Genomic DNA, 26,572 nt, shown 5'->3' with positions numbered 1-26,572 from the left:
TTGTTTTATACAGGAACTTTTATTTTTATTTTTGTGAACTTTTCTTGTCAGGTCAACTGGCCCTGCAAACAACCCACCGGGTTTGTACCAAACCCGCTATGTCCATGGCTATTGGGCCAAACTGGTAAAGTTGCATGATGTGGTTCAGTTTATAGAAAAATGTTTGGCCCCTGCTAGCACATGCACCATCTTCACACCGATGGTGGATGTTGAATTTTAAAATGAATACAGCCATTGCCCACCCACCTACCGACCATTCCAGCCTGTACATCCTCAGCAATTATGATCCACCAAATGCACTACAAAGTCACCATGCTGGCAATGCCCATGGTTTACGTTTGGTCACATTAGTTGGTTTCAAGCTTTGTGATACATTCCACATTTGGCAAGGAGCTTGCTGTTGCTTGTTTCGCATTCCAAATGTCAAAGTTCATCATGTGTTGTGTGAACAGCCTCGTCACAGAAATCTGGAGAAAAAACAAACAAAACAGAAGCCTTAAAACATTGTCAAGAGGTATGGTTGAAGATCTGTTTGCAGATTTCTCTCTTTACATCGTTAATTAAATGCTCAATTAAGCAGTACATGCAACATTAGTTAATCTATCAGTAATTTGTGGAGGTAGCTTCTTCTTCTTCTTTCATATGGAGCACAGTTTGCTGAGGGCCCATGGTTGTGCTACTGATGCAACCCCCTCTGTAGGTTCGGGCAGGAATTTGGAACGAGGCCTGGGTGCCAGCAAACACTCGCCTACTTCTTCACGAAGGACACCATGAGATCTTTAACGTCCACCCACTAATGCCGACAGATGGGACACCCGTCCGAGGGATGGCACGCGCATTCATGACACGCCAGATTTACAGTTCTTATAGCTAGGCCAAGATTCTAACCGAGGCCAGAGAGCTGGGTGCACACCTTTGGCTATCCTGCCAGGCCCAAATCCCATTGCTTACCATTTGGGGTCTACACCTCTGAAGTGTAGGTTGCAAGTATTTAACAATGCAGAACCTCGGTGAGGTATATATAGATTACAGTAGATCTGAGAATAAGTTGAAATGTATATTGTCGTGAAGCTGTTGGTGAACGTCATCTCGGGATATGCTCCGCAGGTTGGTCGGAGCGATGAAGAGAAGGACAAGTTCTGGTGTGCAATAGAGAAGCTGATGGAAAACGTGAAAGATGAGGAAGTTGTTGTGGTAGGAGGAGACCTAAATGGACATGTGGGAAGGAGTATAGACGGTTTTGAGGGAGTTAATGGGGGTTATGGATATGGTGTGAGAAATGGGGAAGGTGAAAGGATTTTGGAGTTTGCTGATGGAGATGATTTGTTGATTTGTAATACTCAGTTCCAGAAAGAGGATAATAAGCTTGTTACATACACGTCAGGTGGGTCGACGACAACCGTTGACTACCTGCTGGTGCGTCGGCGAGATAGGGGGCACCTCCGGGACACAAAGGTGATCCCGGGGGAGGAGGCTGTTTCACAGCACCATTTGGTTGTCTGCGACATAAGGGTGAAAGGTGCGAGGAGAGCTCGGTGGGTGAAGTACCAACCGAGAATGAAGGTGTGGAGGTTGAAAGAGGTGACCGTGAGGGAGGTATTAAAAGAGAGGCTGAGTAGGGTATAGGATGATGTGGTTGAGCTTGAACGTGGTTGGATGTCAATGAAAGATAGTCTGTTGGGAGCCGTTGGTGAGGTATGTGGATGGACCAAAGGACCACTGAGGCACTCGGAAACATGGTGGTGGGATATGAAGTTGGAAAGAAGATTGACGAGAAGAGGAAGAAGTTCAAGGAGTGGCAGAAGGCAAAGGGTATGGGGGCAGAAAAGGCTGAGCATGAAAGTTATAAGGCTGCAAAGAAAGAGGTAGAAAAAGCGCAGGAGGCATGTAGGAAAATGTTCGGAGAACGCTTGGATTTGGAAGAGGGTCAGAGAGCGGTATTCAGGTTTGCAAAGCAGATATCGAAAGAGAGGTGTGATGTGATGGGGGTGAGTTGCTTGAAGGATGAAGTGGGACAAATCGTTGTGGACCCAGATGGAATTAAAGGAAGATGGAAGAGATATATGGAAATACTGTTGAATACAGAGAATGAATGGGATGGCAACATAGAGAGTAACCCAGTTTTAGGACCGGCAGAGAAGATAACTGAGAAGGAAGTTGAGGAAGCTATAAAAGCAATGTGGAGTAGTAAAGTGGGAGGGCCGACGGGAGTTGTGGGAGATATGTTGAAGGCAGCAGGAAGTTGGGGTGTGAAGAGAATGACAGAGATCTGTAATCTGGCGGTGAAAGAAGGCCACATTCCAGTGGATTGGGAACTGAGTACCCTCGTCCCTTCATACAAGTGGAAAGGTGACCATCTGGAGTGTGGCTCGTACCGAGCGATAAAGTTATTGGAGCATGGAATGAAGGTATTGGAAAGGGTGTTGGAGAGGAGGATAAGGAAGAAAGTGAAGATCGACGAAATGCAGTTTGGATTTATGCCAGGAAGAGGAACGACAGACGCGCTTTTTATTGTGAGGCAGTTGCTGGAGAAGAGGAAGAAGTTGTTTCTTGGGTTTGTTGATCTGGAGAAAGCATTCGATAGGGTTCCACGTGAAGTAGTGACATGGGCATTGAGGAAGTTAGGAGGAATGGTTGATCAGAGTAGTGATGGCCATGTACAAAAGAGCACGCACAGCTGTAAGGACGAAGGACGGGAACAGTGGTGAGTTTGAGGTGAAGGTGGGAGTGCATCAGGGGTCGGTACTAAGTCCACTACTATTTGTAGCTGTGATGGAGGTGCTGGCTCAGAACGTAAAGGAGGGTTGACCGTGGGAGTTGTTGTATGCAGATGATCTGGTGTTGATTGCAGAAAGTATGGATGGACTGAAGGAGAAGATGAACAAGTGGAAGGAATGTATGGACACAAAAGGTCTGAAGGTGAATTTCGGAAAAACGAAGGTGATGGCAAGTGGTAAAGCATGTGGTGAGGTGGAAAGAACTGGGAAGTGGCCCTGTGCTGTGTGCAGGAAGGGTGTCGGAGTGTACAATGTGCATTCAATGTACAATGTGCGCTGATTGGGTTCATCAAAAATGTAGTGGTTTGAGAGGGTCATTAACCAGTGTGGCAGCTACATTCAAATGTAAGGTGTGCACAGAGGGAGCTGCAGATGGAGGAAACGTTGAGTTGGATCTTGGAGACAGCGTGAAGCTGGAAGGTGTGAAAACATTTTGTTACCTCTGAGACATGCTGAATGGAGAAGGTGGATCAGACTCAGCAACTAAACGGTTGCTGGAGTGAGATGTGCATGGAAGAAATTTCGGGAACTGAGTGGCGTGCTGACGAGGAGGGGAGTGTCGTTGAAGCTGAAGGGAAAGGTGTATGCTGCATGTGTGAGAAGTGTTATGATTTATGGGAGCGAGACATGGGTAATGAATGTAGAGCAGCAACAAAGGGTGGAAATGTGAATGGTTCGGTGGATGTGTGGAGTATCGTTGAGAGAGAGGAAGACAAATGATGAATTGCGAAAGATGATGGGAATAGAGCCTGTGATTGATGCTGTGAAGAGAAACGGTTTGAGATGGTTTGGTCATGTGTTGAGGAAGGATGAAAGTGACTGGTTGAGAAGAGTGATGGAAATGAATGTAGAAGGAAGTAGAGGACGGGGAAGACCGAGAAAGATTTGGCTAAAGATGGTGGAAGAAGAAATGCGGGGAAGGGGGTTAACAAGGGGAGATGCAGAAAATAGGGCAAAATGGAGAAGATTGTCATGGGGACCACAAGGCTAACCCCCACTCTTTCAGGGAAAATGGCCTTAAAATGCATGTTGTTGTGTTGTTGTTGAAATGTATATTATACAGTCACACAAACAGACACAGACATAAAATCAACCCCCTCCTGTCCCTTCGTGGATACGTTTGAACAGAAACTTACTTTTTTTAAATGTAATTGTTTTTTTTAACCAGCATTGACAGCTTTTACAAAAGCAAGCAAAGTAAAAGGTTATATTTTAAAATTGATTCATTAAAGTCAAAGAAAACTGTGCCATGAAAAGTGATAGCGAAGATTGAGAGTGTGGGAATCGGATTGGCAAACAAAGTGAAGAGGAAATACGAGCGTTAACGAAAGCAAACCTGTTTTGCTGCTGCAAAACTTGTCTGTTACGTTTTCTGCCCCGTGCACAAAGAGTGCAATAACGTCATCTTCGTACTCTTCCACAATGCTCTCACACTGTCGACAAAGTGCACTGGTAAGTCAGTCAGGCGACATTTTCTTCAACCGCCCTTTTCCCCCTGCCGTACAGGAAACAATCACCGAGGGGTTCGATTGGACACGGGCAAACTCACAGCAAACTTGAGCATTTTTGTCGTCTCGGATGAGATTGTGACGTTGACGAGATCCAACTTTTCGCCGACCCGACCAGATAGGCGTACGAATGACTTTCGACCCCCGGGACCTTGCTCTGTCTGCCCGTAATCGGCCATGTTTTCACAAACGTGGTCCATCAACTCGAGCAGGTGCGTTTCTGAGCGAGCGTAGGGAACCTGAAAGACAAGGAGAATGGCAATAAAATGGATCATTGGCATGTGCACAAAAATATTGGACTCGGCCATTCTTCGTTTGCATGCAGCACAAAGCTGCGACGTATTATCATTGCTGGAAGCACTGCTGTTCCGCTGATGCAGCACCGTTTGTAGGTTCAGGCAGGAATTTGTAATTTGCTCAATATGCCGGTGATTGCTCGTATAATCTTCGCAAAGGACACCGTGGGATCTTTAACGTCCACCAACTAATGCTTGCAGATGGGATGTCCACTTTAATGTCCATTGGAGGGACAGCACACGCATTGATGAATCGCCCCACCTGCGAGACACCAGGATGACAGTTTGTAGCTGGGTCGAGACTCAACCCAGGCTAAATGGCTCGGAGGCGAGTGTGCGTTCTTCTAGGCCATCCTGCCAGTCCCGGACGGAGTTAAGGTATGTAGTTGTGCTCAGAGAAATGACCTGTTCAACCTATTCATATGAATGCTCCACAAAACAAAAGGCCTGCAGAATTCTTCCTTCATTTGTCGATTTGACCACCTATTCAGTGCCAAAAATGGATTAAATAACAAGGCATCCCTAAAGAGATCTCTCTCCGTTTAGCGTATCCCAAAGATATTGTGAGTTTTAAAATTGACTTATGTTGAACATTGGTGGTGAGGCCAAGCATATCTCTCTCTCCACCAAGCTGCCAAAAGATGCTGCAGTCGGTGCCAAAAAATAAATAAAAGGGATGCATGCCATGTGTTTCTCACATGTTATTGTCATACCGCTAACATGATTAAAAATCCCATCACCGGAGGTGAATACTTGGTATGTCTCCGTTCCATCTCCTGGAACCCACCCACATGTCGAGATAGCCGCAAATAACAACTTACACTTACATGCACACGCTGTGTCTCTGTGTCTATCCCTCCCCCTCTCTTTCTGTCTCTGGGTCTCTTTCTGTCTGGCTGTCTGTCTCTGTCTCTCTCTCTTTCTTTCTTTCGGTCTGTCTCTATCTCTCACTCTCTCTTTCCTTTTCTTTCTGTCTGTCTCTCTCTTTCTCTCTTCTCTTCTCTTATCTCTCTTTTTCTTTCTGCCTCTCTCTCTATATATATTATATATATCTGTCTCTCTCTCTCTCTCTGCTTGTCTCTCTCTTTCTGCTTGTCTCTCTCTTTCTGCTTGTCTCTCTCTTTCTGCTTGTCTCTCTCTTTCTGCTTGTCTCTCTCTTTCTTTCTGCTTGTCTCTCTCTTTCTTTCTTTCTGCTTGTCTCTCTCTTTCTTTCTTTCTGCTTGTCTCTCTCTTTCTTTCTTTCTGCTTGTCTCTCTCTTTCTTTCTGCTTGTCTCTCTCTTTCTTTCTGCTTGTCTCTCTCTTTCTTTCTGCTTGTCTCTCTCTTTCTTTCTGCTTGTCTCTCTCTTTCTTTCTGCTTGTCTCTGTCTTTCTTTCTCTCTCTCTCTCTCTCTCTCTCTCTCTCTCTCTCTCTCTCTCTCTCTCTCTCTCTCTCTCTCTCTCTCTCTCTCTCTCTCTCTCTCTCTCTGTGTCTCTCTCTCTGCTTGTCTCTCTCTCTCTCTCTCCCACTCACTCACTCAGTCAGTCTTTCTGTCTCGCTCTCTCTGTCTGTCTGTCACACACCCCTTGCCAGTTGCCACGTATTCCCTCTATTGGTAAAACAAATCGCAATTTGTATGTTACAGGACTCCGATCAATGATAACAAGACGAGATGTCATCTTGGAGGGACATAGTCATACTCATAATGTCATCGCAAAAAGCACCACCTGACCTCAGCAATGGTTTGCGATCCATCTGGGTTGATGCGGAAAGAGCCAACTTGGATGGTCTTCTTCGGATCAACTTGCTCAACCGCCCAACTCAGCTCGTCCACCAATGCCCTGCAAGCTGTTAATACACGAACGTCCGATACAACACTGCGCATAATAAGGTGAACACACCACCGACAGGTCCGAATGAGTGGTCGGGGTGAAAACACGTGTACACCTTACAGGTGGAACTCCTCACCACCACAGTACAGGTCGTTGTCTTTCCTGGCCTGAATACCAACAAGGCAGAGCAGAACGACGATCGACAGAGCTCCATACGGGGCAGACATGACGCCTTCGGCGAGCATAGGGGATCCAGGACCACCGGCACCACGGCCTTGTAAACTGTGTGCGTGTCCTCTTATGACGTACCGATTAAAAATACAAATATTATGTTAACGTAAGCACTTTTGTGCAGTACGCGTATCTGCATCGAGTAACTATGGCGAACGTGCTGTTGCCACGATTTACGACCCACTCTGGTAAGGCCACGTGGCAATGTGGCATGGAACTTCTTCTTCTTTATAAAATGATGACGTCTTCAGAGCGCCGAGGCTCTATATACGCCACGCTGCGAACAAAGTTTGTAAGTAGGTAGGTAGGTAGGTAGGTAGGTAGGTAGGTAGGTAGGAAGGAAGGAAGGAAGGAAGGAAGGAAGGAAGGAAGGAAGGAAGGAAGGAAGGAAGGAAGGAAGGAAGGAAGGAAGGAAGGAAGGAAGCAAGCAAGCAAGCAAGCCGCCGAAACGTTACAGGTTCCTCTCAGGTTCGTTCACAAATCGAATCCCCCCTTTGCAGAGTCGAGAGAGAGCGCGGCACTTTATCTCTGTCAGAGGAATCGGGATTGTGGACTGACAAAATTCTGCCGGATAATTCATTCCGATTGGACAACAGGTACCCTCGACTCTGCAAGGCCGTGATTAAACTTGTGAAAGAAACTGCGAGGATAGTGCAAGTTTCAGAGGCATCTTGACTCGCTACCATCAAAAAATTCGGGAGCGTGGCGTATTATTTAGAAGAAGAAGAAGAAGAAGAATATAAAGAAGAAGAAGAAGAAGATCAACATATATTGTAATTTGTAACGCGGCTCGTTTGCACGCTGAGGTAAAGTCGGGAATGGCTGCTGTCATGGCTTTGACAGCTAAGTCTTTGAATTTCGGAGTCCGGTCCTTCACTAGGTTGTCAAGACTTTCCCGAAGACTGTTCTCCACAGCGGTGAGATAGATACTGTCCATCCTAAGACTTTGAGTTTTGAGGCATTGTGGACTTTAAGGTTCCATAGGCTGACATTGGACAAGGAGAGGCCTTGTGCCACTGACGTACCTGTCCGTTTACAAACATCGACCACCTCACCTCGTTAGGACTTCCTGACCTCAAACTGCCGCACTGGTGGCGCCATGACCTTAACGCAGTACAGCAGTGATTAGTCTCCAACAGATCTGTTTATGTTGAAGTTGACAGATGGTTGTTGTGGACATGCTGCAGGTGATCCGCTACCAGCACGAGTTCACCACCTTGGAGGAGAAACCACAGTTTCCAGGAGCATCGGCGGAATACGTGAACACTTTGGAGTTCATCCAACCCAATGTCATCTCGGGTATCCCTGTGTATCGTGTTATGGATCGAAAGGGTCACATTGTGAACCCCAACGAAGACCCTAAGGTTTGCACCACTTTGAACGTCACCATTGGTACTTTTGATTGAACCATTAAAGTGTAATTAATTTCCTTACTTATTTTACAAAGTGCTACCAAACTTTTATTTATTTATTTATTTATTTTTTTGTATACAAGATCGAGGCTCGTGAAAGAGCGAACATTAATCACACAGAAAGACAAACAGACACACAAAACAAATAACATCGGGAGCGGTAGACAAGATGGGGAGAGAGGGGGAAGGACACAAACACAACATTTGAGAGCAGGGACCGAGAGACATGGAGACATCGAGAGATCTGAGAGAGGGCGAGGGCTTTGGGGGGAAGGCATGGGAAGGGGGGGGGGGTGGGGGTGGGAGAGGTATAAAACATATGGACACTGCCAAGACTTCCAGGAAAGAAGTTGGAATTTCAAACAAGGTGGATCTGGGGTGAATTAGTGGGGGTAGAAAAGATCAAGGTTTTGGATGGGGGAAGATAAGAGATGGTGGTGAACAGCTGTTTTGAAGACCTGGAGGGAGGAGTGTGATTGAAGTGAGTGTGGGAGTTTGTTCCAGAGGCGGGAGAAAAGAGGAATGAAAGAGTGAAGGTGAGCAGAGAGCCGAGATTTCGGCAGTTTAACCATCAGAGGGTGGCTGGCAGATCTTGTGCGACCTGTAGGAATATTTGGGGGACAGAGCACAGAGAGAGCTGGGGGAGCAAGGCCGGAGAGGAGTCGGTAGAAGACAGAAAGACCACCTACCTGCCTGCGGTGAGTGAGTGAAAGGCCTTCAGAGATAGCTTCATCGCGGGAGATTCCAATGATTCTGAAAGCTTTGGATTCAACAGCGTGAAGCCGAGCCAGGTGTGAGGCAGGAGCACCAGCCCATAGGGGAGAACAGTATTCCATTGAGCTGCGGATGAAAGCCTTGTATGTGGTGAGGAGCTCAGGTGTGCCTAGGAAGGACTTCGCACGACGGAGGATGCCCAGTCGGCGACTGGCTTTGGAGGCCAGCTTGGAAATGTGGTTTTCCCAAGAAAGATCATGGCAGATGGTGAGACCCAAAAGCTTGAGCGACAGAACTTCTTGGAGAGGATTGTTGAGAAAGTAGATGGGAGGGTTGTCCAGTCGATCTTTTCGGAGAGACATAGTAAGAGTGTGAGATTTGTCAGGATTGAAAGACATGTTCCACATGTTTGACCAGTCTGTGATTTTGTCCAGGTCTTCAGAGAGTGAGGAGGCTGCAGACTGCCGATCTGAGGGAAGAGGAATGGAGCGGCAGAGAGTGGAGTCATCAGCAAAGAGATACAGAGGATTTTCCAGAGAGTCGGAGAGATCATTGATAAAGACCAGAAAAAGCACAGGGCCCAGCACACTGCCTTGGGGAACTCCAGCCTGAACGGGAAGGGGAGATGAGAGAAATCCATTCAGGGCCACACGTTGACTACGACCAGAGAGGAAGTCCGCAAGCCATGCATGGAGATTTCCATGGATACCATAGGAGGAGAGTTTGGTGAGCAGAGCTGGGTGCCAGACCGTATCGAAGGCACGTGATATGTCAAGGGAGACAGCTCTGATTTCCTGTTTGGCATTGAGGACCTCCATCCATTGTTGAGACAGCAGAAGCAGCATGTCCAGAGTAGAGTGACCTGGTCTGAAACCAAATTGATGATCAGAGATCAAGCCATTGGAGAAGAGGAAAGATTTCATTTCCGAAGCAATGATGGATTCCATGACTTTGCTGATAATTGGGAGCAGGCTGATTGGTCTGTAGTTGCAAGGATCTGTTTTTGCACCTTTTTTGTGTAAAGCGGTAATGTTTGCTGATTTCCAGGATGCTGGCAGATGACCTTGAGCAAAAGATAGGGTGAAAAGAACAGAGAGAGGGTGAGATAGAGCGGCAGAGCAGGATTTTAGGACCTGTGGGCTGATGCCATCTGGTCCAGTTGCAGAATCAGAGTCGAGGTTTGACAAAAACTCCTCCACCTTGTCAGGAGAGAAGGTCACAGAGTCCAGGAGCAGTTTGGTTCGACTGGGAAAGGTGGGAACAGAGAGAGATGGGTTTGGGACTAAGGATTTTGAGGCAAACACAGAGTTGAGGCATTCGGCTTTGTCACGTGCGATGTCAACTGTGTGGCCATTTGAGGTAAGGGAGGGGATGGAGGGGGAACAAACACCAGAAACGGATTTGACCAGACGCCACCAGGATTTGGAGGAAGGAGACAGGTTTGAGAGTTCATTCTTGAGTGAGGAGAGATAGTGCTTCCTGGCACTCCTGAGGGTAGACACACACTTGTTCCGAGCTTGGTGGAAGGAACTGAGATTTCCTTCAGTTGGATTAGCCTTCCAAGAGGCAAAGGCAAGTTGTTTCAGGGCAACTGCCTCACCACAAGATTCAGTGTACCATGGACGGGAGGAAGGGTAAGACAACTGAAGGCGAGATGGGATAAATCTGTGCATGAGAGAGATCAGTTTGCTTTGGAAGAATTCCCAGGAAGAATTGATGTCAGAGGCAGTGGAGATGGGAGACCAATCCAGACGATTGATGGCTGCTTGAAGACCGTCCCAGTCGGCCTGAGTGAAATGCCAGACTCGTCGACGCTGAGGAGGCTCTCTGAGAATGGCCAGAGAGATGTCCACTTTGACAAGCACATGATCAGAAGAACCGATTGGAGCAGAAGAAGAGCAGCAGACATTAGCAGGGAAGTTAGTCATAACCAAGTCTAGAAGAGAAGATACTCCATTGGCTGAGATCCGGGTCGGGAAATTGACAGATTGTGTCAATCCCAGTGAGTCACAGAAGTCCTTTGCTGAGGTGCCATGACTGGTGAGAGAGGAACCCACACCCAACCAGGTGGCATGATGACAATTGAAGTCACCACATATGAGGAAGAGAGAGTTGGGATGAGTGGATAGAAGTTGGTCCATGTTGTCAGACAGTGAAATGTAGATGGAGTCATCACTGTTTGGGGGACGGTACAGAACACATATGAACAAAAGGTGGGAGCGGAGAGGAAGCCGTAGCCAGAGGTACTCCTGGGGGTGAGGAAGAGAGAGGGCAGTGCAAGGAGAGTGAGGAAGAGAGTTTTTGATAAAGATAGCCACCCCACCACCAGGCCGAGGCTCAGGTCTATCATACCGGAGGAGGGAGTAACCAGGAAGAGATATTAAGGAATCAGAGACATCTTGAAGGAGGAAAGTCTCTGTTAAGCAGATCAAGTCTGGATTGTCAGAAGCAACCTGTATGGAGAGATCAGTCAGGTAATTTGTTTGTTTATTATGACTATTTGTTTGTTATTTGTTTATTATGACTGCTTCTTCCTCTTCTTTTAAAATAAGACCAGTTGTCTTTGTTCATCCAGTTGGCGGTTTATTGCAACTTCAACAATGAACACGGTCTGAAAGACATAAGAACAAGCATAATGATCACTGATCAGTAATGATTAAGAATCCTCTATCAGTTTCATGGGTGGGCCATCCATTGGAGGCAATGTTTGATGCTCACAAGTGTTAAATGTGCTTGACTTAAAGTATTTAAGGAGATACTGTCGTAGCTTCATGCGATTAGCATCAGTTGCGGGGAACGGCAGCTTTGTCGGGGGTGGTGGGGGTCGACGACGCTGAGGGCAATGGCACGCTGCAGTGGGGTCTTCCTGTAAGACTGCTGTTGCGTCCGGCTGCTGTGCTGTCAGGTCTACACCAATCTTGGGGAAGCTATCCGGGATGATGTCAAGGGCGACACAGGCTTCTCTGCTGAGGAAGAGCTTGTCAGAGCTTTCTGTGACATAGGTCATTTGCCTAGTTTCAACAGCCTGACCCCGTTTGTCTTTGCCCGACAAGCGGAGTACAGTGCCCCCAAGGATATTGATACCTCCATTGTTGGCAGTGCGCATTCTCATGGTTACTGGGATGAGGTCAGATTTGCGCAAACCAAGGTTAAGGCGGTGGATGACCTTTATACCAGCAAGGCAACTCTGGCACCCTGTGTCTGCCATCGCGGGGACATGGCAAGTCATGGTCTGGGTGGAAAGGTCAAAGCCAAGCAAGGGCTGCGTCGTCTTTGCGCATGATTTTGACAGTCACACTAACAAATGGTTGAGGTTTTGAACCCTTCCTGATCCATATATTAGAGAGTTTGTCATAAACATGGTGGTCAAGGGTGATGGAACGCTCACTGCGTGATCGACCCGAATTAATAACATTATCAAACTCATTACATTCATGCCCAGATATGTTAGGAGTTTCATTTGACTGTTGTTCTGATACGTGGACAGTACATAAAGTATCAAACACAGCATTTTCACTGTTATTAGAAGAGGCACTCATGCGTTTGGGTTTGTTCCTACTGCGACATACACTCTCCATGTGATTATCGCGATTGCAATGCCCACATCTGTGACCATATGCCGCGCATTCTGTTTTGCGAACGTGGGCTGGGGCGCTCTTCCCGTGTCCCTTTTTGCCACAGTAGGAGAGTAGGTCGTTTCTGTCCTTGATGGTTACTTGCTTGGCCTTTTGATATGTGCTGCTAGCTGCTTCCACTGAGTGTGTGTCCAGTAGTGTAGATGCTGACCGTTTGCCAGATTCTTTGGCCTCAATGAATTGGAAAACGTCCTCCAGGATCATGTCCTGGTTCTTGTCACCAAGGAGGTCAAGCTGGATTTCAGGGTCAGCAATTCCTCGTGTAAGAACATCACGCACGATCGCTTCTGTGTAGTTAACTTCAGCATCACAACTAGGGCATTTGATTAGGAATTTGCATATTCCCGCTTGACCACATAGACGGGCCCCGTAGCTGCGCACTGTCTCATCACGGTCTTGACGCATATTATGTAGTGCTACTCTGGCAACCATAGTGTTCTCTCCGCGAACAGCAAGTTTTTAATGGCTGCCATTACCACCTCGATGGGTTTGTTTGAAAGGCTACCACCTGTCGATCTTGTTAGATCCTTGCGCAGAGGTTCGTCACAGCACTCTAGTAACTGCACTACTTTATCGCGGCCAGTGATTTTGGTGCATCGACGTATTCAGACCATCGTGACTCGAAGTGAGCCCACTCTTCACTGGAGCCTGCGGCGACAATTGTGGGCCTTTTGACTTTTTCAACCTTGGCGGCATGTCCAGGGGCGTGTATGGCACTGTGGGCAGTGATGAGTGCGGCCACGATAGCAGGATCGAGGTCTTCAGTGGTGTAGTCACATCCGGCGATTGGGCATCCCACAGCAGGCATCGTGGCTTTGGTCAACTTGCACCGTGTTCATAAATAAGACCAGTTCTCTTTGTTAATCCAGTTGGTGGTTTATTACAACTTCAACAATGAACACGGTCTGAAAGACATAAGAACAAACATAATGATCAGTAATGATTAAGAATCCTCTACTTTTAAACAGCTGCAGGGTGGCATCATTGGCTGAAGTGGGCGTGGTTGTGCCGATAATGCGACGCCCCTTATAGGTTAGGGCAGCAATTTGTAACTTGGTCAGGGTGCCGGCGATGACTCGCCGACTCACTGCGAAGGACACCGGGAGATCTTTAACATCCACCAACTGATGCCTGCAGACGGGACGTCCATTTTTAACGTATATCCAAGGGATGGCACACATATTGATTAATCACCCTTCCTGTGAAACACCGGGGATGACAGTTCATAGATGGGTCGGGATTCAAACCCAGAGTTGACAGCTTCTAGTTGATACAACAATATAAGTAAGTAACACAATGTAAAACACTGTATTTTTGTTAACATTGTTGTTAACAGTTGTCCCGCACACATTTTTCATACTCCATTGAATTTCTTCACATGCAGGTCCAACAGTTTTCCATCATGCTGAACAGGCCTCCCATGTGACAACGTATCATTATGGAAGGAACAAAAAACAAACACCCCAAAATGAATGTACATAGGAATTCAGTGCTTGTGATGCACTTTGCAAAAACAACTAGAAAGAGCAATCGGAGATTACAGGCCCTCGCCAGGATGTGTTTTCAGTGGCTTTTAAGGCTTTCATGTTAAAACTAGTATGGCGGCCGAACCACATTTTTCTTTTTCTCCACCAATTTATCCCTTGATGATGCTCAATAAATTTCATCTTTATCGGATGAAGTTTTGTACTTGTCGAATTATGACGTCATAATGGAGGCACCTATGACATCAACATTAACATATTGTTACGGAATCGGACGATGGCACTCCCCTTACCGAGGGGGGGGTTTAATCCCCTCGTCTTGTTAAGCTGGCCGTCTCCGTTCCTGGTACCTGTAACGCTCCTTTGCGGGGTGGGATGGATCAAGGTTATTGGTCCAGGTATTAGCCCGAATACCTTTATCAATCCCTCCGCAAAACAGGGAGACAAGTACCGCTCGAATCCCGGACAAGATGGTAATTGCCGAGCAGTTTAGCAATCCGGAATCCGAGCCGTTAGCAAAGGACTAAACCCGATTGTAAGCGTTGGCCGAAATCGCGCCACAGGAACTCAATTGGGAAATCACTAAGGCGCTCGGATGAGAATGAAAACCCAAGAATAAGGAGGAACAGAGATTTATTATTATTTACAATGAACCAAAGAAGGAAGAAGAACAAAGTTATTTACAGAAAAAGAACAGAAGACACAGAGCAATTCTTAGCTTATACAGTCTTACTTATACCCAGACAGGACAACACAAACAGACTCACACGAATAGGGCAATTGCAGGCAGGAATTGTATGGAGGGATGAGAAGGTGGGACCACAGGGCTGGAAGGATGAGGTTCAGGTCCGTGCAAATGGCAGGGCTGGAGGTGAGCGGCCGCCGACTCCCCGCACTCTGGTTCACACGGCGGCATTGCTTCGCGGCAGCGCGTCAAAGCTGCGCACGGCAGGGGCTGGTTGAAGCAGCGTCGTCTCTCTCTCGTACCTCACTCCACAGAACTTGTCCAGCGCACCTCCCTCAAAAACTCTGCCTCATGCACTCTCTTCCTCATGCGTTCTCAATGCGTGCTCCCTCACTCATCTCACGGTGGGGGCTTCCCGTAACGGGTTATATAGCCACGCCCTGGAATCTTCACGAACCTGCTCGATCTTTCTGGTCACGCCCTACCAAGCCATGCCCACTGATTCTTGGTTGGTCGGCAAGGGATTTCTGGCTCCACCTTCTGATGACGATGGGCGGGCAACGCCCTTCTTCTTCGAGCTGACCACGTGCGCAATGGAGGCGAATGCTGTTGGAAATGTAGGCTTTGGGGCAATTGAAAAGGGGATCTATCTTATTTGATTTGGTGCAACGTGCAAAGATCGACTAGTGGGAACATAGCCTTAACTAGAACACAGAATAACGATATAACTATAGAGAGGTTCTATGATTGGCTACGTGCTTGTACATGGACTAACTAAGGTGCACCCATTTCAATTAACAGCCAATTAAGGGGAAATGTACACAGGGTCTCGTCTCGCGAGATCACGGCGAGGTCACGTCTTTTCGAAGCTGCTCCATGCGCTCACGCTTTCGAAGCTAAGTGATATTTCTCAATCGTGTTTTTGTCGAGACTGTATCTATCTTTCGGTGTATGTACCTATAGCGTATCTTTTGGAAAATTTTCGGTGCTAATTTTTCGTACATGTATACACAATCGTCGGTTAATGGTATCGAGTATTCTGCGGCCTAGTACTCGGAGGCTTGGACTACCGTACCGTCTCCGACCTTGTGGTTTGTTTTTCTCTCAGCGATTCGTCGAATGCGCTGAAATTATTTTCGTTCACTGTTTCGTCCCAGTCGTTCACCCCGTACCTCCTTGTGTAATATCTGTACTCACAAAAAAAAAAAAAAAAAAAAAACCACCAAAAAAACTATTTCCTTCCCAGGTCTTACCCGTTTATTTGTTCTTTTTGTTCGTTCGTTCTTTGTTCGCGATCACGCGGTTAGAAATGTATAATCTCTCCCCTGAACAACTATTTTCTCTCATATATTGTTGCGGATATGGGATTTGGCCTCCATCCATATCCGCTTGTAAATATTCCCCTATTTCCCCAATACTCCCCAACTATCCCCAATCCCCCATTCCCTAGTCCCATTGTCTGTAAACAACACTCTGTAGAACCGACCTTCCCCTTTTTCCCCCATTAAATGTCGTGCCCAGGTTCACCGCATCTCACGTAGACAACTATAGGACATCTTGCTAGTTATTCTTAGTCTATGTCAGTTAAGGACTCGTTTCCATTAATTCTGACTCTTCGTTGCACCAGAATGTGATTGTATGGCACCAGTAGTGAGTTTAGGACCTCCCCATACCTCCTCCCATCTTCCTCATGAAACTACAACAACAACAACAACTACAACAACAGCGCGCGGGGAGTGGGCGTCCTCACTCCGGCTTGGTTAGCCGCCATTGCCCATGTGCTCCGACGGGGTTACCACGAAGGGGCTGACTGTCAGCTCCTCGTCAAGGGCGGAGCCCGGTAACCCCCCCGCACCCAATAAGAAGCGGCGGGCCGATTCCATCTGGGGCGGAGCTAACGAGCCGAGGGCGTGTCACTCCCCGCTGGATATACGTAGCCACTTACCGGAGGTGACGTCAGAGACGCGCCCCCAGCTTGAAGAGAACCAGACGCCACCTCCAGCGCGACGATACCTCCCCGCATATCTGGACCGGACCGTGTGGATCCTGTCCCTGAGCCAAGGTGCACCTTGTGCTGTCCATCGACTACCTGCCCTTCCTTGCCATCAATCCCTGTGTGAGTCAGTCTTGTCCTGTTTATCTGTGGTCTGTCGGGGCTACTATAAGACCGTGATTAAGTGCCCACCTTCCTATGCTGTCCCTCTTGTCCTTGTAATCTAAACGTTCCGCATACAAATATTATAACCTCCTCCGGAGGTCTTGAGAACTGTACCCCTGGTGTCGTGTCATCTAACCCAGCCGTTGTGTCCTTTCCTTCATTGATCTAGCGTAGCGCGACTCGGCCAACGTTCGAGTATAATCGGGTAAACTGTGCAGACGCGGTCATACCAAACCGCTCGGTAAACTAACATCCAAAACCGCGTCTGTAACATTTGGTGTCGGGAAGTGGGATTCGATCCGGAGCGCGTTTCACGCGCTCGAAATTATAACAACGAAATTTAATTGTGTTTTACAAAAAAAAAAAAAAAACCCGAATTTTGAAAGTCGCGCTATGGCAGACCAAGACGGCTGGGTTCCGGTAGAAGAGAATGAGGCAGGGTCGATCCAGGACCAAATTGAGGGACAAGAGGAGAGCGAAGCAGTGAGGGTAGCAGATTCGCAAAATAGCGTCGTCGCGCACGAGGTTACGGGCGCGCGAAATGGCGCCTCGCACATGGCCACGGCGCCCACGCCCGCGACCGTAGTAGTGCCGCTGGTAGATTTGAACCTTTTTCTTATGCAAATGAAGGCCCTTATGGACAAGAATAATGAAGAAATGAAAAACAGTATGGGGGCAATGAGGAACCAAATGGGGGTAATGGGAAACCAAATGGGGGTAATGGGGAACCGGATGGTAGCTCAGGGTGAGCGATTGGAGGGCCAAATGGGGGTAATGAGGGACGAAGCGAGGGGTACCGGTGAGGGGTTAGACAAGAAATTTGGGAAGTTAGACAATAATTTTGAGGAGTTAGACAAGAAATTTGGGAAGTTAGACAATAATTTTGAGGAGTTAGACAAGAAATTTGGGAAGTTAGACAATAATTTTGAGGGGTTAGACAACGGGATAAAAGAGGTGAGAAATGGGTTAACGGGGGTAGAAAATAGAATGGCTGCCCAGGAGAATCAAATGGAAGGGATGCAAAAGGGGTTAGAGGGGTTAGAAAACAGTATGGAAGGCAAATTGAGGGACATGAGGGACCAAGCGGAAAGGGAAGTTAAACAAATGGGGCAGCAGATAGAAGGGGTCAGAATGGGGGTAGAAACCAAACTGGATGCTCACAGGGAGGAAATGGAGCAGATGAGGGTGGCATCTGGGCAGGAGATGCAAGTGATGGGAGAGGAGATCAGAAGAGGGGTGAGTGAGGAGGTCGGAGGAGTGCGCGAGGAGGTGAGGCACTGTAAGGAGCGCATGGAGAAGGAGGTGAGAAAGGGGACTAAAATTGCAAGGGGGCATCGAGGACCTGACGCAGGAGGTGGAACAGCTGACGGAGGGACAAAAAGGACTAACGGAGCAGGTTCAAAGGAACACTGCGGTATTAGGAGGGTTAAAAGCGACACAGAAAGAACTAAAAGACGACTTGATAGCGACGAAGAGGGAATGTCAGATGGTACGTGAGGGACTGACAACGAGGTTGGACGAGGTGATAGAGGTAATGGAGACGAAGGACCGGCAGGTGAGGACGCACATGGAAACGGTCAAGGTAGCCTTGGAGGACGAGCTTGAGGAGACGTACCGGGAGATGAAGGAGGTGAAACAGAAATTAGAAGAAGTGGAAGAAGGGGTGAGCGAAATTAAGAAGCGACGGAGAGAGGATAAGAAAGAGATTAAAGAGGAGGTAAAAGAATTGGTCCAAAGTCTGTGTTCGGATCGTGATGATGTGCTCATTAACCGGATGAGGGATTCGCAGGTGATGGAGGAGAAGCGAAGAGAAAGAGGACCCGGTGTAAGTGGTGACCAATATGGTCGTGCGTATGATGCGCCAGGTGATTTAATAAGCTTGGGGGTCGAGATAGACCCGGATGTTCGTGAGAGGCCGTTGGTGAAGTGTGCGACAGGTCTGGTGTGCGAAAGAGGAGGTGTGCGAGAAAGTCCGACTCTGGGGTGTGTGAGGAAAAAGTGCACGCCGAGGAGTGAGTGTGCTGGCGAGAGTGAGTCGGTCATAGCGCGTGTGCGAGGGAGCACATGGAAGCGCGGTGTGGTAAGTGTTACAGAGGGTGTGACGGGAGAGTGTGCGCAAGAGTGTGCGCGAGAAAGGTGTGTGACGGACAGGTGCATGGGGAAAGAGTGCGCTGTCAAAGGCAAGGAAGAATGCACGCCTGTGGTGAGTGTTACAGAGGGTGTGACGGGAGAGTGTGCGCAAGAGTGTGCGCAAGAGAGGTGTGTAACGGACGGGTGCATGAGGAAAGAGTGCGCTGTCGGGAGTAAGGGTGAGTGCGCTGTCAAGAGTGGAGGTGAGAGTAGTACGAGTGACACGGAGCGTGAGTTGGTGGTGACAGGTGAGAAAGGAAGCACACCTGGAATGGTAGAGCGTGAGTGGGAATGCACGCTGGAATTGGTAGTGAGGCACGTGGTTGGGTGTGCGAGTGAGAGCACACCTGTGATTGTCACGGAGGAGGTGACCGAAGAGGGAGCGCGAAGAGGTGTGTTGGTGAGGTGTGCGACCAACGAATGTGTTCCAAAGTGCTCGGTGGTCAGGTGTGTGACCAAGGCTGTGAGTGGAATGAGTGTACCGAGGTGTGTAAGGAAAGGTACGAGGAGCATGGAAACGGCTGGATGTGTGAGCAAGGAACGGGCTGCGGGGTGTAAGCATCCAGGTGAGGCATCGACGGTAACCAGGTTAGCGGTTAGAGCGACTTTTAGCCGAATCGGGCCCTCGGTGCGTGCTGGGCCTCGCTTTGAACGGCCGCGTCCGTGCTCCACTAGGCGGAGCGGGCGGCTGGATAGGAAGGGTCGTCATGGCGACCACTTTTTGTTGAGGCATTCCGGCAGGTCGAGATCGAGCCATGGGATGGCTCCGTGCCGAGAAGGTGCGTGGGATCTCGGCCCGGGTAAACCTCCTTCCCTGCACCGAGTGCCGGACGCATCCAGCCGCTGGCACGGAACAACCCGCATTCATTGCTCGGCTTTACGAAGCCGGGCTTTGGACAGGAATTGGCGCACCGAGAGGCATTAGTGAGTAGACTGTGTGATGAGGTTAGTGTTTTGGCCCCAAAATTAGAAGAAAAAAAAACAAAATTGGATGATTGGCAAAGGATTGGCAGTAATGATTGGCAGATGATGGGTAGTGATTGGCAAATTTTTGATTTGTTGAAATTTGATGTGCAAAATTGGTAGTGAGCGATGGGCCCGGTGGGTAAGGGTGGCATCCCTGCCACCCTTCCCATGTGGGGCAAATGCGCAATAGCTTATGGGGTTGATGGCAGTGAAAACTAGCCCGGGTGGGTTAGGATATTGATAGGGATCTAGCGAAGATGACATTAGGTGACGTTAAGGTTAGTTAGTGACTGATACCTGTAGTGGGGACGCAGGTAGATTAGTGTGGATGATAATGACGTGGGAGCGCAATAGTTTAAAGGGACGACTGGGAAGCGCAAGTTTCAGAGGGGAGTAGTTAGATGAGATGATGCTGTGTGAGAATTGAACAGGTGTGATTGCACAGGTGTGCAACTGAACAGGTGTATGGAGCAGTGGATGAGTAGTGAGTGTGGTGGATCAGCGCGAATGCGCTTGGGGAGAGAAGGGTGCAGGTGGCACCAGGTGTGAGAGCACAGGTGTGCAAGTGCAGGTGTGTGGAATATATGGAGCAGAGAATGACTGGTGTGGAGAGAGTTGGAGTAAGTGGTACGGAGTGGTGTGCATGGTGCGAAGGTGTGAATGGGGGAAGAGTGGACCCCCATCACGGATACCCGGGGCGGGTAGTGTAAGTGTTAGGTAGAGGGTATAGGTAAATTGTGGTTGGATATTGGCATTTGTGGTGCGGTTGCAGAATGGTATTGTGGATGGGTGCATTAGTGTTGTGGAAATGGCTGGGCGTGTAGCCTGTTAGTGTGTGTAGTTGGTTGGGCACTCCACCACTGTGAGGATGTCGGCCAGGTGAGGCCGCAGGTGGGCTCTGGGAGCCGTTAGTGTCAGTGGGGCCCGAGGATCCGGAGGACGGACCCGGGTAGCCCAGTGCCAGAGAGGGCACCGAGTGGGGAGAGCGCCAGAGGGCCTTCCCCAGGTAGTTAGGTTAGGGTAAGGAGCAGGTAAGCTCGGAGGCAACTGCAGTGGTGGAGGTGTGCAGGTGGGTAGACCTGCGGGGAGAGCTACATGTCGCGGCCCAGAAATTGTGCGAGGGCACCGGGAGATGAATCGGGGGAGTGAGACCCCAAATTGAAAAGCACCACAGTTTGGGCAATGGGAATTGGTTTTTAGAACCCATAGTGTAAGAGGGCCAATGGTTTGGCAGGAGAAAGACCCCGGGTAATGTAAAGTTGTTAAAGTCATTTAGGAAATAGTTAGGATTGATGAACCTGTCGCACCATACGCAGCCACTTACCTGTGGTGATGATGATGACTCCACACCTGTGTTTTCTTTGTTCTGTGTGCAGGAAAGGAGAATTGCTGTTTGGATTTGTGAGACGCATCACGACGTGGATGAGACATTGGGGTGATTCCATCTCTCCCTCCTTAGGAGGGACTGATGATGAATTGGTGATAGCAAATTTTGATGAGAGTTGGAAATGGCAAATTTGATTGTTTAGGAGGGAGAGAAGACGAATTTGGTTTATGGGAGGAACGGGGAAGACAGTAGGGACGTTTGTTGATTTGTAAAGTAGATGTTTATGGGTAGTGTTGTGTTGTGTGGATACAGTAAGGGGTAAGGGAGGGGCAATGTAGGTTACCTGGTGGGGGGGGGGGGCGTACGGTAGGAACGTACCTGTCTCACCTGGTTCCCATGTGCCCCTAGTGTGCATTACCTAATGTTGCGTGCACTTTTGCGCCCTTACCACCTTACTCACTTGTCTTCTTCTTTTGTCTCCCACCTCCGAGGATCTGGCTTTGGGGCAGAGAGAGAGGAGAGAGAGGTGCTGGCTCCGCAGTTGTGGGCCTGCACTTTCGCTGCTTGCTGCCGGGATCGATACACCATATGGACCGCAATGTTTGTGGCCGCCCACCATGGACCGCAGTCTTTTGCGGGCAAGCACCACCCGTTGATGGACCTATGGGTCAACGTGGCACCTATGCCATACAGGTGAACCACTTTTAGTTGGCCCCCTGACGGCCACAATACAGAAATGGACGCGGTTGGCGCCTTTCTTTATTTTTGAAAGAAGCAAGAAGGCCAAGTGCACCACATGAAGGCAAGACCAGCGGCAGAACATCGGCCGGCTGCGACACCACCGGTGATTGTTGAACACTTTATTGGTGCACCGGATGGTGCTGACTGTACATGATGGGGTGGTGCTTTTGGTGCTTGGATGGGGTGCTCTGCACATTTTTAAAGGCCGTAAGGCCACAGAGCACTCGTGGGTTGGTGTATCGATGCTGGCATGCGTGCTCTCTCTATGCATAACATCTGCATGTGTTCCTCCAAAAACAGGTCCTGGATCGTAGTGTAAATATCAGCGTAGTCTTGTGTAAATAATGCTCCCTACCGGCTGTATGTTTAGTTTGAGGATTCTTTCCGCGATCGGTTATCCTGTGGGTGTGTTTCTGTGAGGAGAAGGGTGCAACGTCGCAGGGGGACATATTTACTCATTTGTGAACATCTGTAAAACTGTCGCACTCAGGGTAGAGTTAATAGTAGAGGGAACTACATCTGAGTGCCACACTAACGTAGGTAAAAATTTATCGGGTCGGTACGCCCCGAGGGTAGAGAAGGGTGCAATGTTGCGGATATGGGATTTGGCCTCCATCCATATCCGCTTGTAAATATTCCCCTATTTCCCCAATACTCCCCAACTATCCCCAATCCCCCATTCCCTAGTCCCATTGTCTGTAAACAACACTCTGTAGAACCGACCTTCCCCTTTTTCCCCCATTAAATGTCGTGCCCAGGTTCACCGCATCTCACGTAGACAACTATAGGACATCTTGCTAGTTATTCTTAGTCTATGTCAGTTAAGGACTCGTTTCCATTAATTCTGACTCTTCGTTGCACCAGAATGTGATTGTATGGCACCAGTAGTGAGTTTAGGACCTCCCCATACCTCCTCCCATCTTCCTCATGAAACTACAACAACAACAACAACTACAACAACAGCGCGCGGGGAGTGGGCGTCCTCACTCCGGCTTGGTTAGCCGCCATTGCCCATGTGCTCCGACGGGGTTACCACGAAGGGGCTGACTGTCAGCTCCTCGTCAAGGGCGGAGCCCGGTAACCCCCCCGCACCCAATAAGAAGCGGCGGGCCGATTCCATCTGGGGCGGAGTTAACGAGCCGAGGGCGTGTCACTCCCCGCTGGATATACGTAGCCACTTACCGGAGGTGACGTCAGAGACGCGCCCCCAGCTTGAAGAGAACCAGACGCCACCTCCAGCGCGACGATACCTCCCCGCATATCTGGACCGGACCGTGTGGATCCTGTCCCTGAGCCAAGGTGCACCTTGTGCTGTCCATCGACTACCTGCCCTTCCTTGCCATCAATCCCTGTGTGAGTCAGTCTTGTCCTGTTTATCTGTGGTCTGTCGGGGCTACTATAAGACCGTGATTAAGTGCCCACCTTCCTATGCTGTCCCTCTTGTCCTTGTAATCTAAACGTACCGCATACAAATATTATAACCTCCTCCGGAGGTCTTGAGAACTGTACCCCTGGTGTCGTGTCATCTAACCCAGCCGTTGTGTCCTTTCCTTCATTGATCTAGCGTAGCGCGACTCGGCCAACGTTCGAGTATAATCGGGTAAACTGTGCAGACGCGGTCATACCAAACCGCTCGGTAAACTAACATCCAAAACCGCGTCTGTAACAATATTATAACACCCTTTTCTTCTTTTCCTACAAAAGGATGCTTTCGTATTGCTCACCAAATCTATTCATTCCAAAAAATATATATAATACCATCTCTTACAGTTCCTCCTTTCTACATTCCCTAAACTATCCAGAACTCCATCCCTCCTCCAGTGTCCTCAAACGTATTTTTGACTCGAAGGTCTCAAACTCATTTTGCAAAAAATGTTCGTTTCCCATGAATCGTACACTTTTCAAAATCCAATCTCACCCCTCCCCTCCAAATCCTCCCCATCACCCATCCCTTTCAAATCTCCCCCCTTGCCCCTTCCCTCCCCTCCCTCCTAAACTCCTCCCACACCCCTCCCCTCCGAGACTCTCCCTCGCTCCTCCCCTCCTAGACTCCCCTCTCACCCCTCCTCCTCAAAGCATCCTCCCTGCTTCTTCCTCCTTCCAACTTTCACCTTCATCTCCCCAAACCTTCTGCCTTGCTCTTCCCCCTCCTCAAATAACACCTCACTGTGCCTCACCCAATCTCCATCAAACCTTTTGTCCGCCCCATTCTTCCCTTTCTCCAAGCTATTCTGAAATCTCTGACACACCTTCAACAGCTCTCCCTACCTCTTCCTCCTCTTCCACATCTTACCCTACCCCTCCCCCCCCCCCCCCTGTTCTGGACCCGATGCTCCCCCTTACTCTTCATTAACGGTATGGACCTCAAACATCCGGGGCCTTTGCTCAAACTTGACTGACCTCTCCATACAGGTTGCTTCTGACAAACCAGATGTGATCTGCTTAACAGAAACTTTCCTCCTTCATGATGTCTCTGATGCCTTGGTATCTCTCCCAGGTTACTCCCTCCTCCGGTATGATAGACCTGAGCCTCGTCCTGGAGGTGGGGTTGCTATCTTTATAAAAAACTCTCTTCCTCACTCGCCCTCCACTGCCCTCTCTCCACCTCACCCCCAGGAATACCTTTGGCTACGGCTTCCCCTTCGCTCCCACCTTTTGTTCATATGTGTGTTGTACCGTCCACCAATCAGCGATGACTCTATCTACATCTCACTGTCTGATAATATGGACCAACTTCTATCTACCCATCCCAACTCTCTCTTCCTCATATGTGGTGATTTCAATTGTCACCATGCCAGTTGTCTGGGTGTGGGTACCTTTCTCACCAGCCATGGCTCTTCAGCAAAGGACTTCTGCGACTCACTGGGACTGACACAATCTGTCAATTTCCCGACCCGGATCTCAGTCAACGGAGCATCTTCTCTTCTGGATTTGGTTATGACAAACTTCCCTCAAAATGTCTGCTGCTCTTCTTCTGCTCCAATCGGCTCATCTGATCATGTGCTTGTCAAAGTGGACATCTCTCTGACCATTCTCAGAGAGCCTCCTCAGCGTCGACGAGTCTGGCATTTCACTCAGGCCAACTGGCACGGTCTTCAAGCAGCCATCAATCATCTGGACTGGTCTCCCATCTCTACCGCCTCTGACATCAACTCATCCTGGGAATTCTTTCAAAGTAAATTGCTCTCTCTCATGCACAGATTTATACCATCTCGTCTTCAGTTGTCATACCCTTCCTCCCGTCCATGGTACACGGAATCTTGTGGTGAGGCTGTTGCCCTGAAACAACTTGCTTTCGTCTCCTGGAAAGCAAATCCAACGGAAGGAAATCTCATTTCCTTTCACAAAGCCCGAAACAAGTGTGTGTCCACCCTCAGGAGAGCCAGGAAACAATATCTCACCATTCTCAAGACCGAACTCTCTTATCTGTCTCCCTCTTCCAAATCCTGGTGGCGTCTGGTCAAATCTGCTTCTGGTGTTTGTTCCCCCTCCATCCCCTCTCTCACCTCAAACGGCTTAACGGCTGACTCCGCACGTGAAAAAGCTGAATGCCTCAACTCTGTGTTTGCCTCTAAATCTTGTGTCCCAAACCCATCCCTCTCTGTACCCACCGTACCCAGTCGTACCCAGCTGCTCCTGGACTCTGTGTCCTTTCCTTCTGACAAGGTGGAAAAGTTTCTGGCAACCCTCGACTCTGATTCTGCAACTGGTCCTGACGGCATCAGCCCACGGGTCCTAAAATCATGTTCTTCTGCACTTTCACTCCCTCTTTCTGTTCTCTTCACCCTCTCTTTTGCTCAAGGTCATCTGCCATCTGCTTGGAAATCAGCCAACATCACCGCTTTGCACAAAAAAGGTGCAAAAACAGATCCCAGCAACTACAGACCAATCAGCCTTCTCCCAATTATCAGCAAAGTCATGGAATCCATCATTGCTTCAGATATTAAATCTTTCCTCTTCTCCAATGGCTTGATCTCTGATCATCAATTTGGTTTCAGACCTGGTCACTCTACTCTGGACATGCTGCTTCTGCTTTCTCAACAATGGATGGAGGTCCTCAACGCCAAACAGGAAATTAGAGCTGTCTCCCTTGACATTTCACGTACCTTCGATACGGTCTGGCACCCTGCTCTGCTCTCCAAACTCTCCTCCTTTGGTATCCATGGAAATCTCCACGCATGGCTGGCGGACTTCCTCTCTGGTCGTAGTCAACGTGTGGCCCTGAATGGGTTTCTCTCATCTCCTCTTCCTGTTTAGGCTGGAGTTCCCCAAGGTAGTGTTCTGGGCCCTGTGCTTTTTCTGTGCTTTTTCTGGTCTTCATCAATGATCTCTCTGACTCTCTTGAAAATCCTCTCTATCTCTTTGCTGACGACTCTACTCTCTGTCGCTCCATTCCTCATCCCTCAGATCGGCAGTCTGCAGCCTCCTCACTCTCTGCAGACCTGGACAAAATCACAGACTGGTCAAACAAGTGGAACATGTCTTTCAATCCTGACAAATCTCACACTCTTACAATGTCTCTCCGAAAGGACCGACTGGACAACCCTCCCATCTACTTTCTCAACAATCCTCTCCAAGAAGTTCTGTCGCTCAAGCTTTTGGGTCTCACTATCTGCCATGATCTTTCTTGGGAAAACCACATTTCCAAGCTGGCCTCCAAAGCCAGTCGCCGACTGGGCATCCTCCGTCGTGCGAAGT

The 26,572-nt window shown here is 48.8% G+C and overlaps 2 protein-coding genes across 8 annotated transcripts in view; one reads left to right on the top strand and one right to left on the bottom strand.

Moving 5' to 3' along the window:
* CNPY2 (canopy FGF signaling regulator 2) lies at positions 1-6,854 on the bottom strand. 3 transcript variants are annotated; one of them, XM_068098825.2, is made up of 5 exons: positions 6,528-6,854; positions 6,292-6,407; positions 4,327-4,524; positions 4,114-4,210; positions 1-467 (listed from the first exon to the last, which is right to left on the bottom strand). In XM_068098825.2, the coding sequence occupies exons 1-5, from the start codon at positions 6,634-6,636 to the stop codon at positions 424-426; spliced, it is 564 nt and encodes a 187-aa protein (XP_067954926.1). In that variant the 5' UTR covers positions 6,637-6,854; the 3' UTR covers positions 1-423. The 3 variants fall into 3 exon arrangements, with proteins under 3 accessions (XP_067954926.1, XP_067954927.1, XP_067954928.1); XM_068098826.2 differs by having other exon boundaries at positions 6,512-6,830; XM_068098827.2 differs by lacking the exon at positions 4,114-4,210 and having other exon boundaries at positions 6,528-6,830.
* The window catches only part of BCKDHA (branched chain keto acid dehydrogenase E1 subunit alpha), a 39,383-nt gene continuing 19,665 nt past the window's right edge, over positions 6,855-26,572 (top strand). Inside the window, exons 1-3 of one of the 5 annotated variants that reach the window (XM_078766585.1) lie at positions 6,855-6,950; positions 7,055-7,539; positions 7,810-7,986. In XM_078766585.1, the coding sequence (XP_078622711.1) occupies positions 7,441-7,539; positions 7,810-7,986 (276 nt within the window). In that variant the 5' untranslated portion in view covers positions 6,855-6,950; positions 7,055-7,440. Of the gene's footprint in view, positions 6,951-6,972; positions 7,540-7,809; positions 7,987-21,667; positions 21,827-26,572 lie in introns of those variants that run through there. The other 4 variants (XM_078766584.1, XM_068133017.2, XM_078766586.1 and 1 more) reach the window with 4 other exon arrangements.

The sequence above is a fragment of the Myxine glutinosa genome, chromosome 12 (genome assembly GCF_964187855.1).
Source record: "Myxine glutinosa chromosome 12, kmMyxGlut1.1, whole genome shotgun sequence".
NCBI lineage: Eukaryota > Metazoa > Chordata > Myxini > Myxiniformes > Myxinidae > Myxine > Myxine glutinosa.
This window is presented reverse-complemented; position numbering and strand designations above follow the sequence as displayed.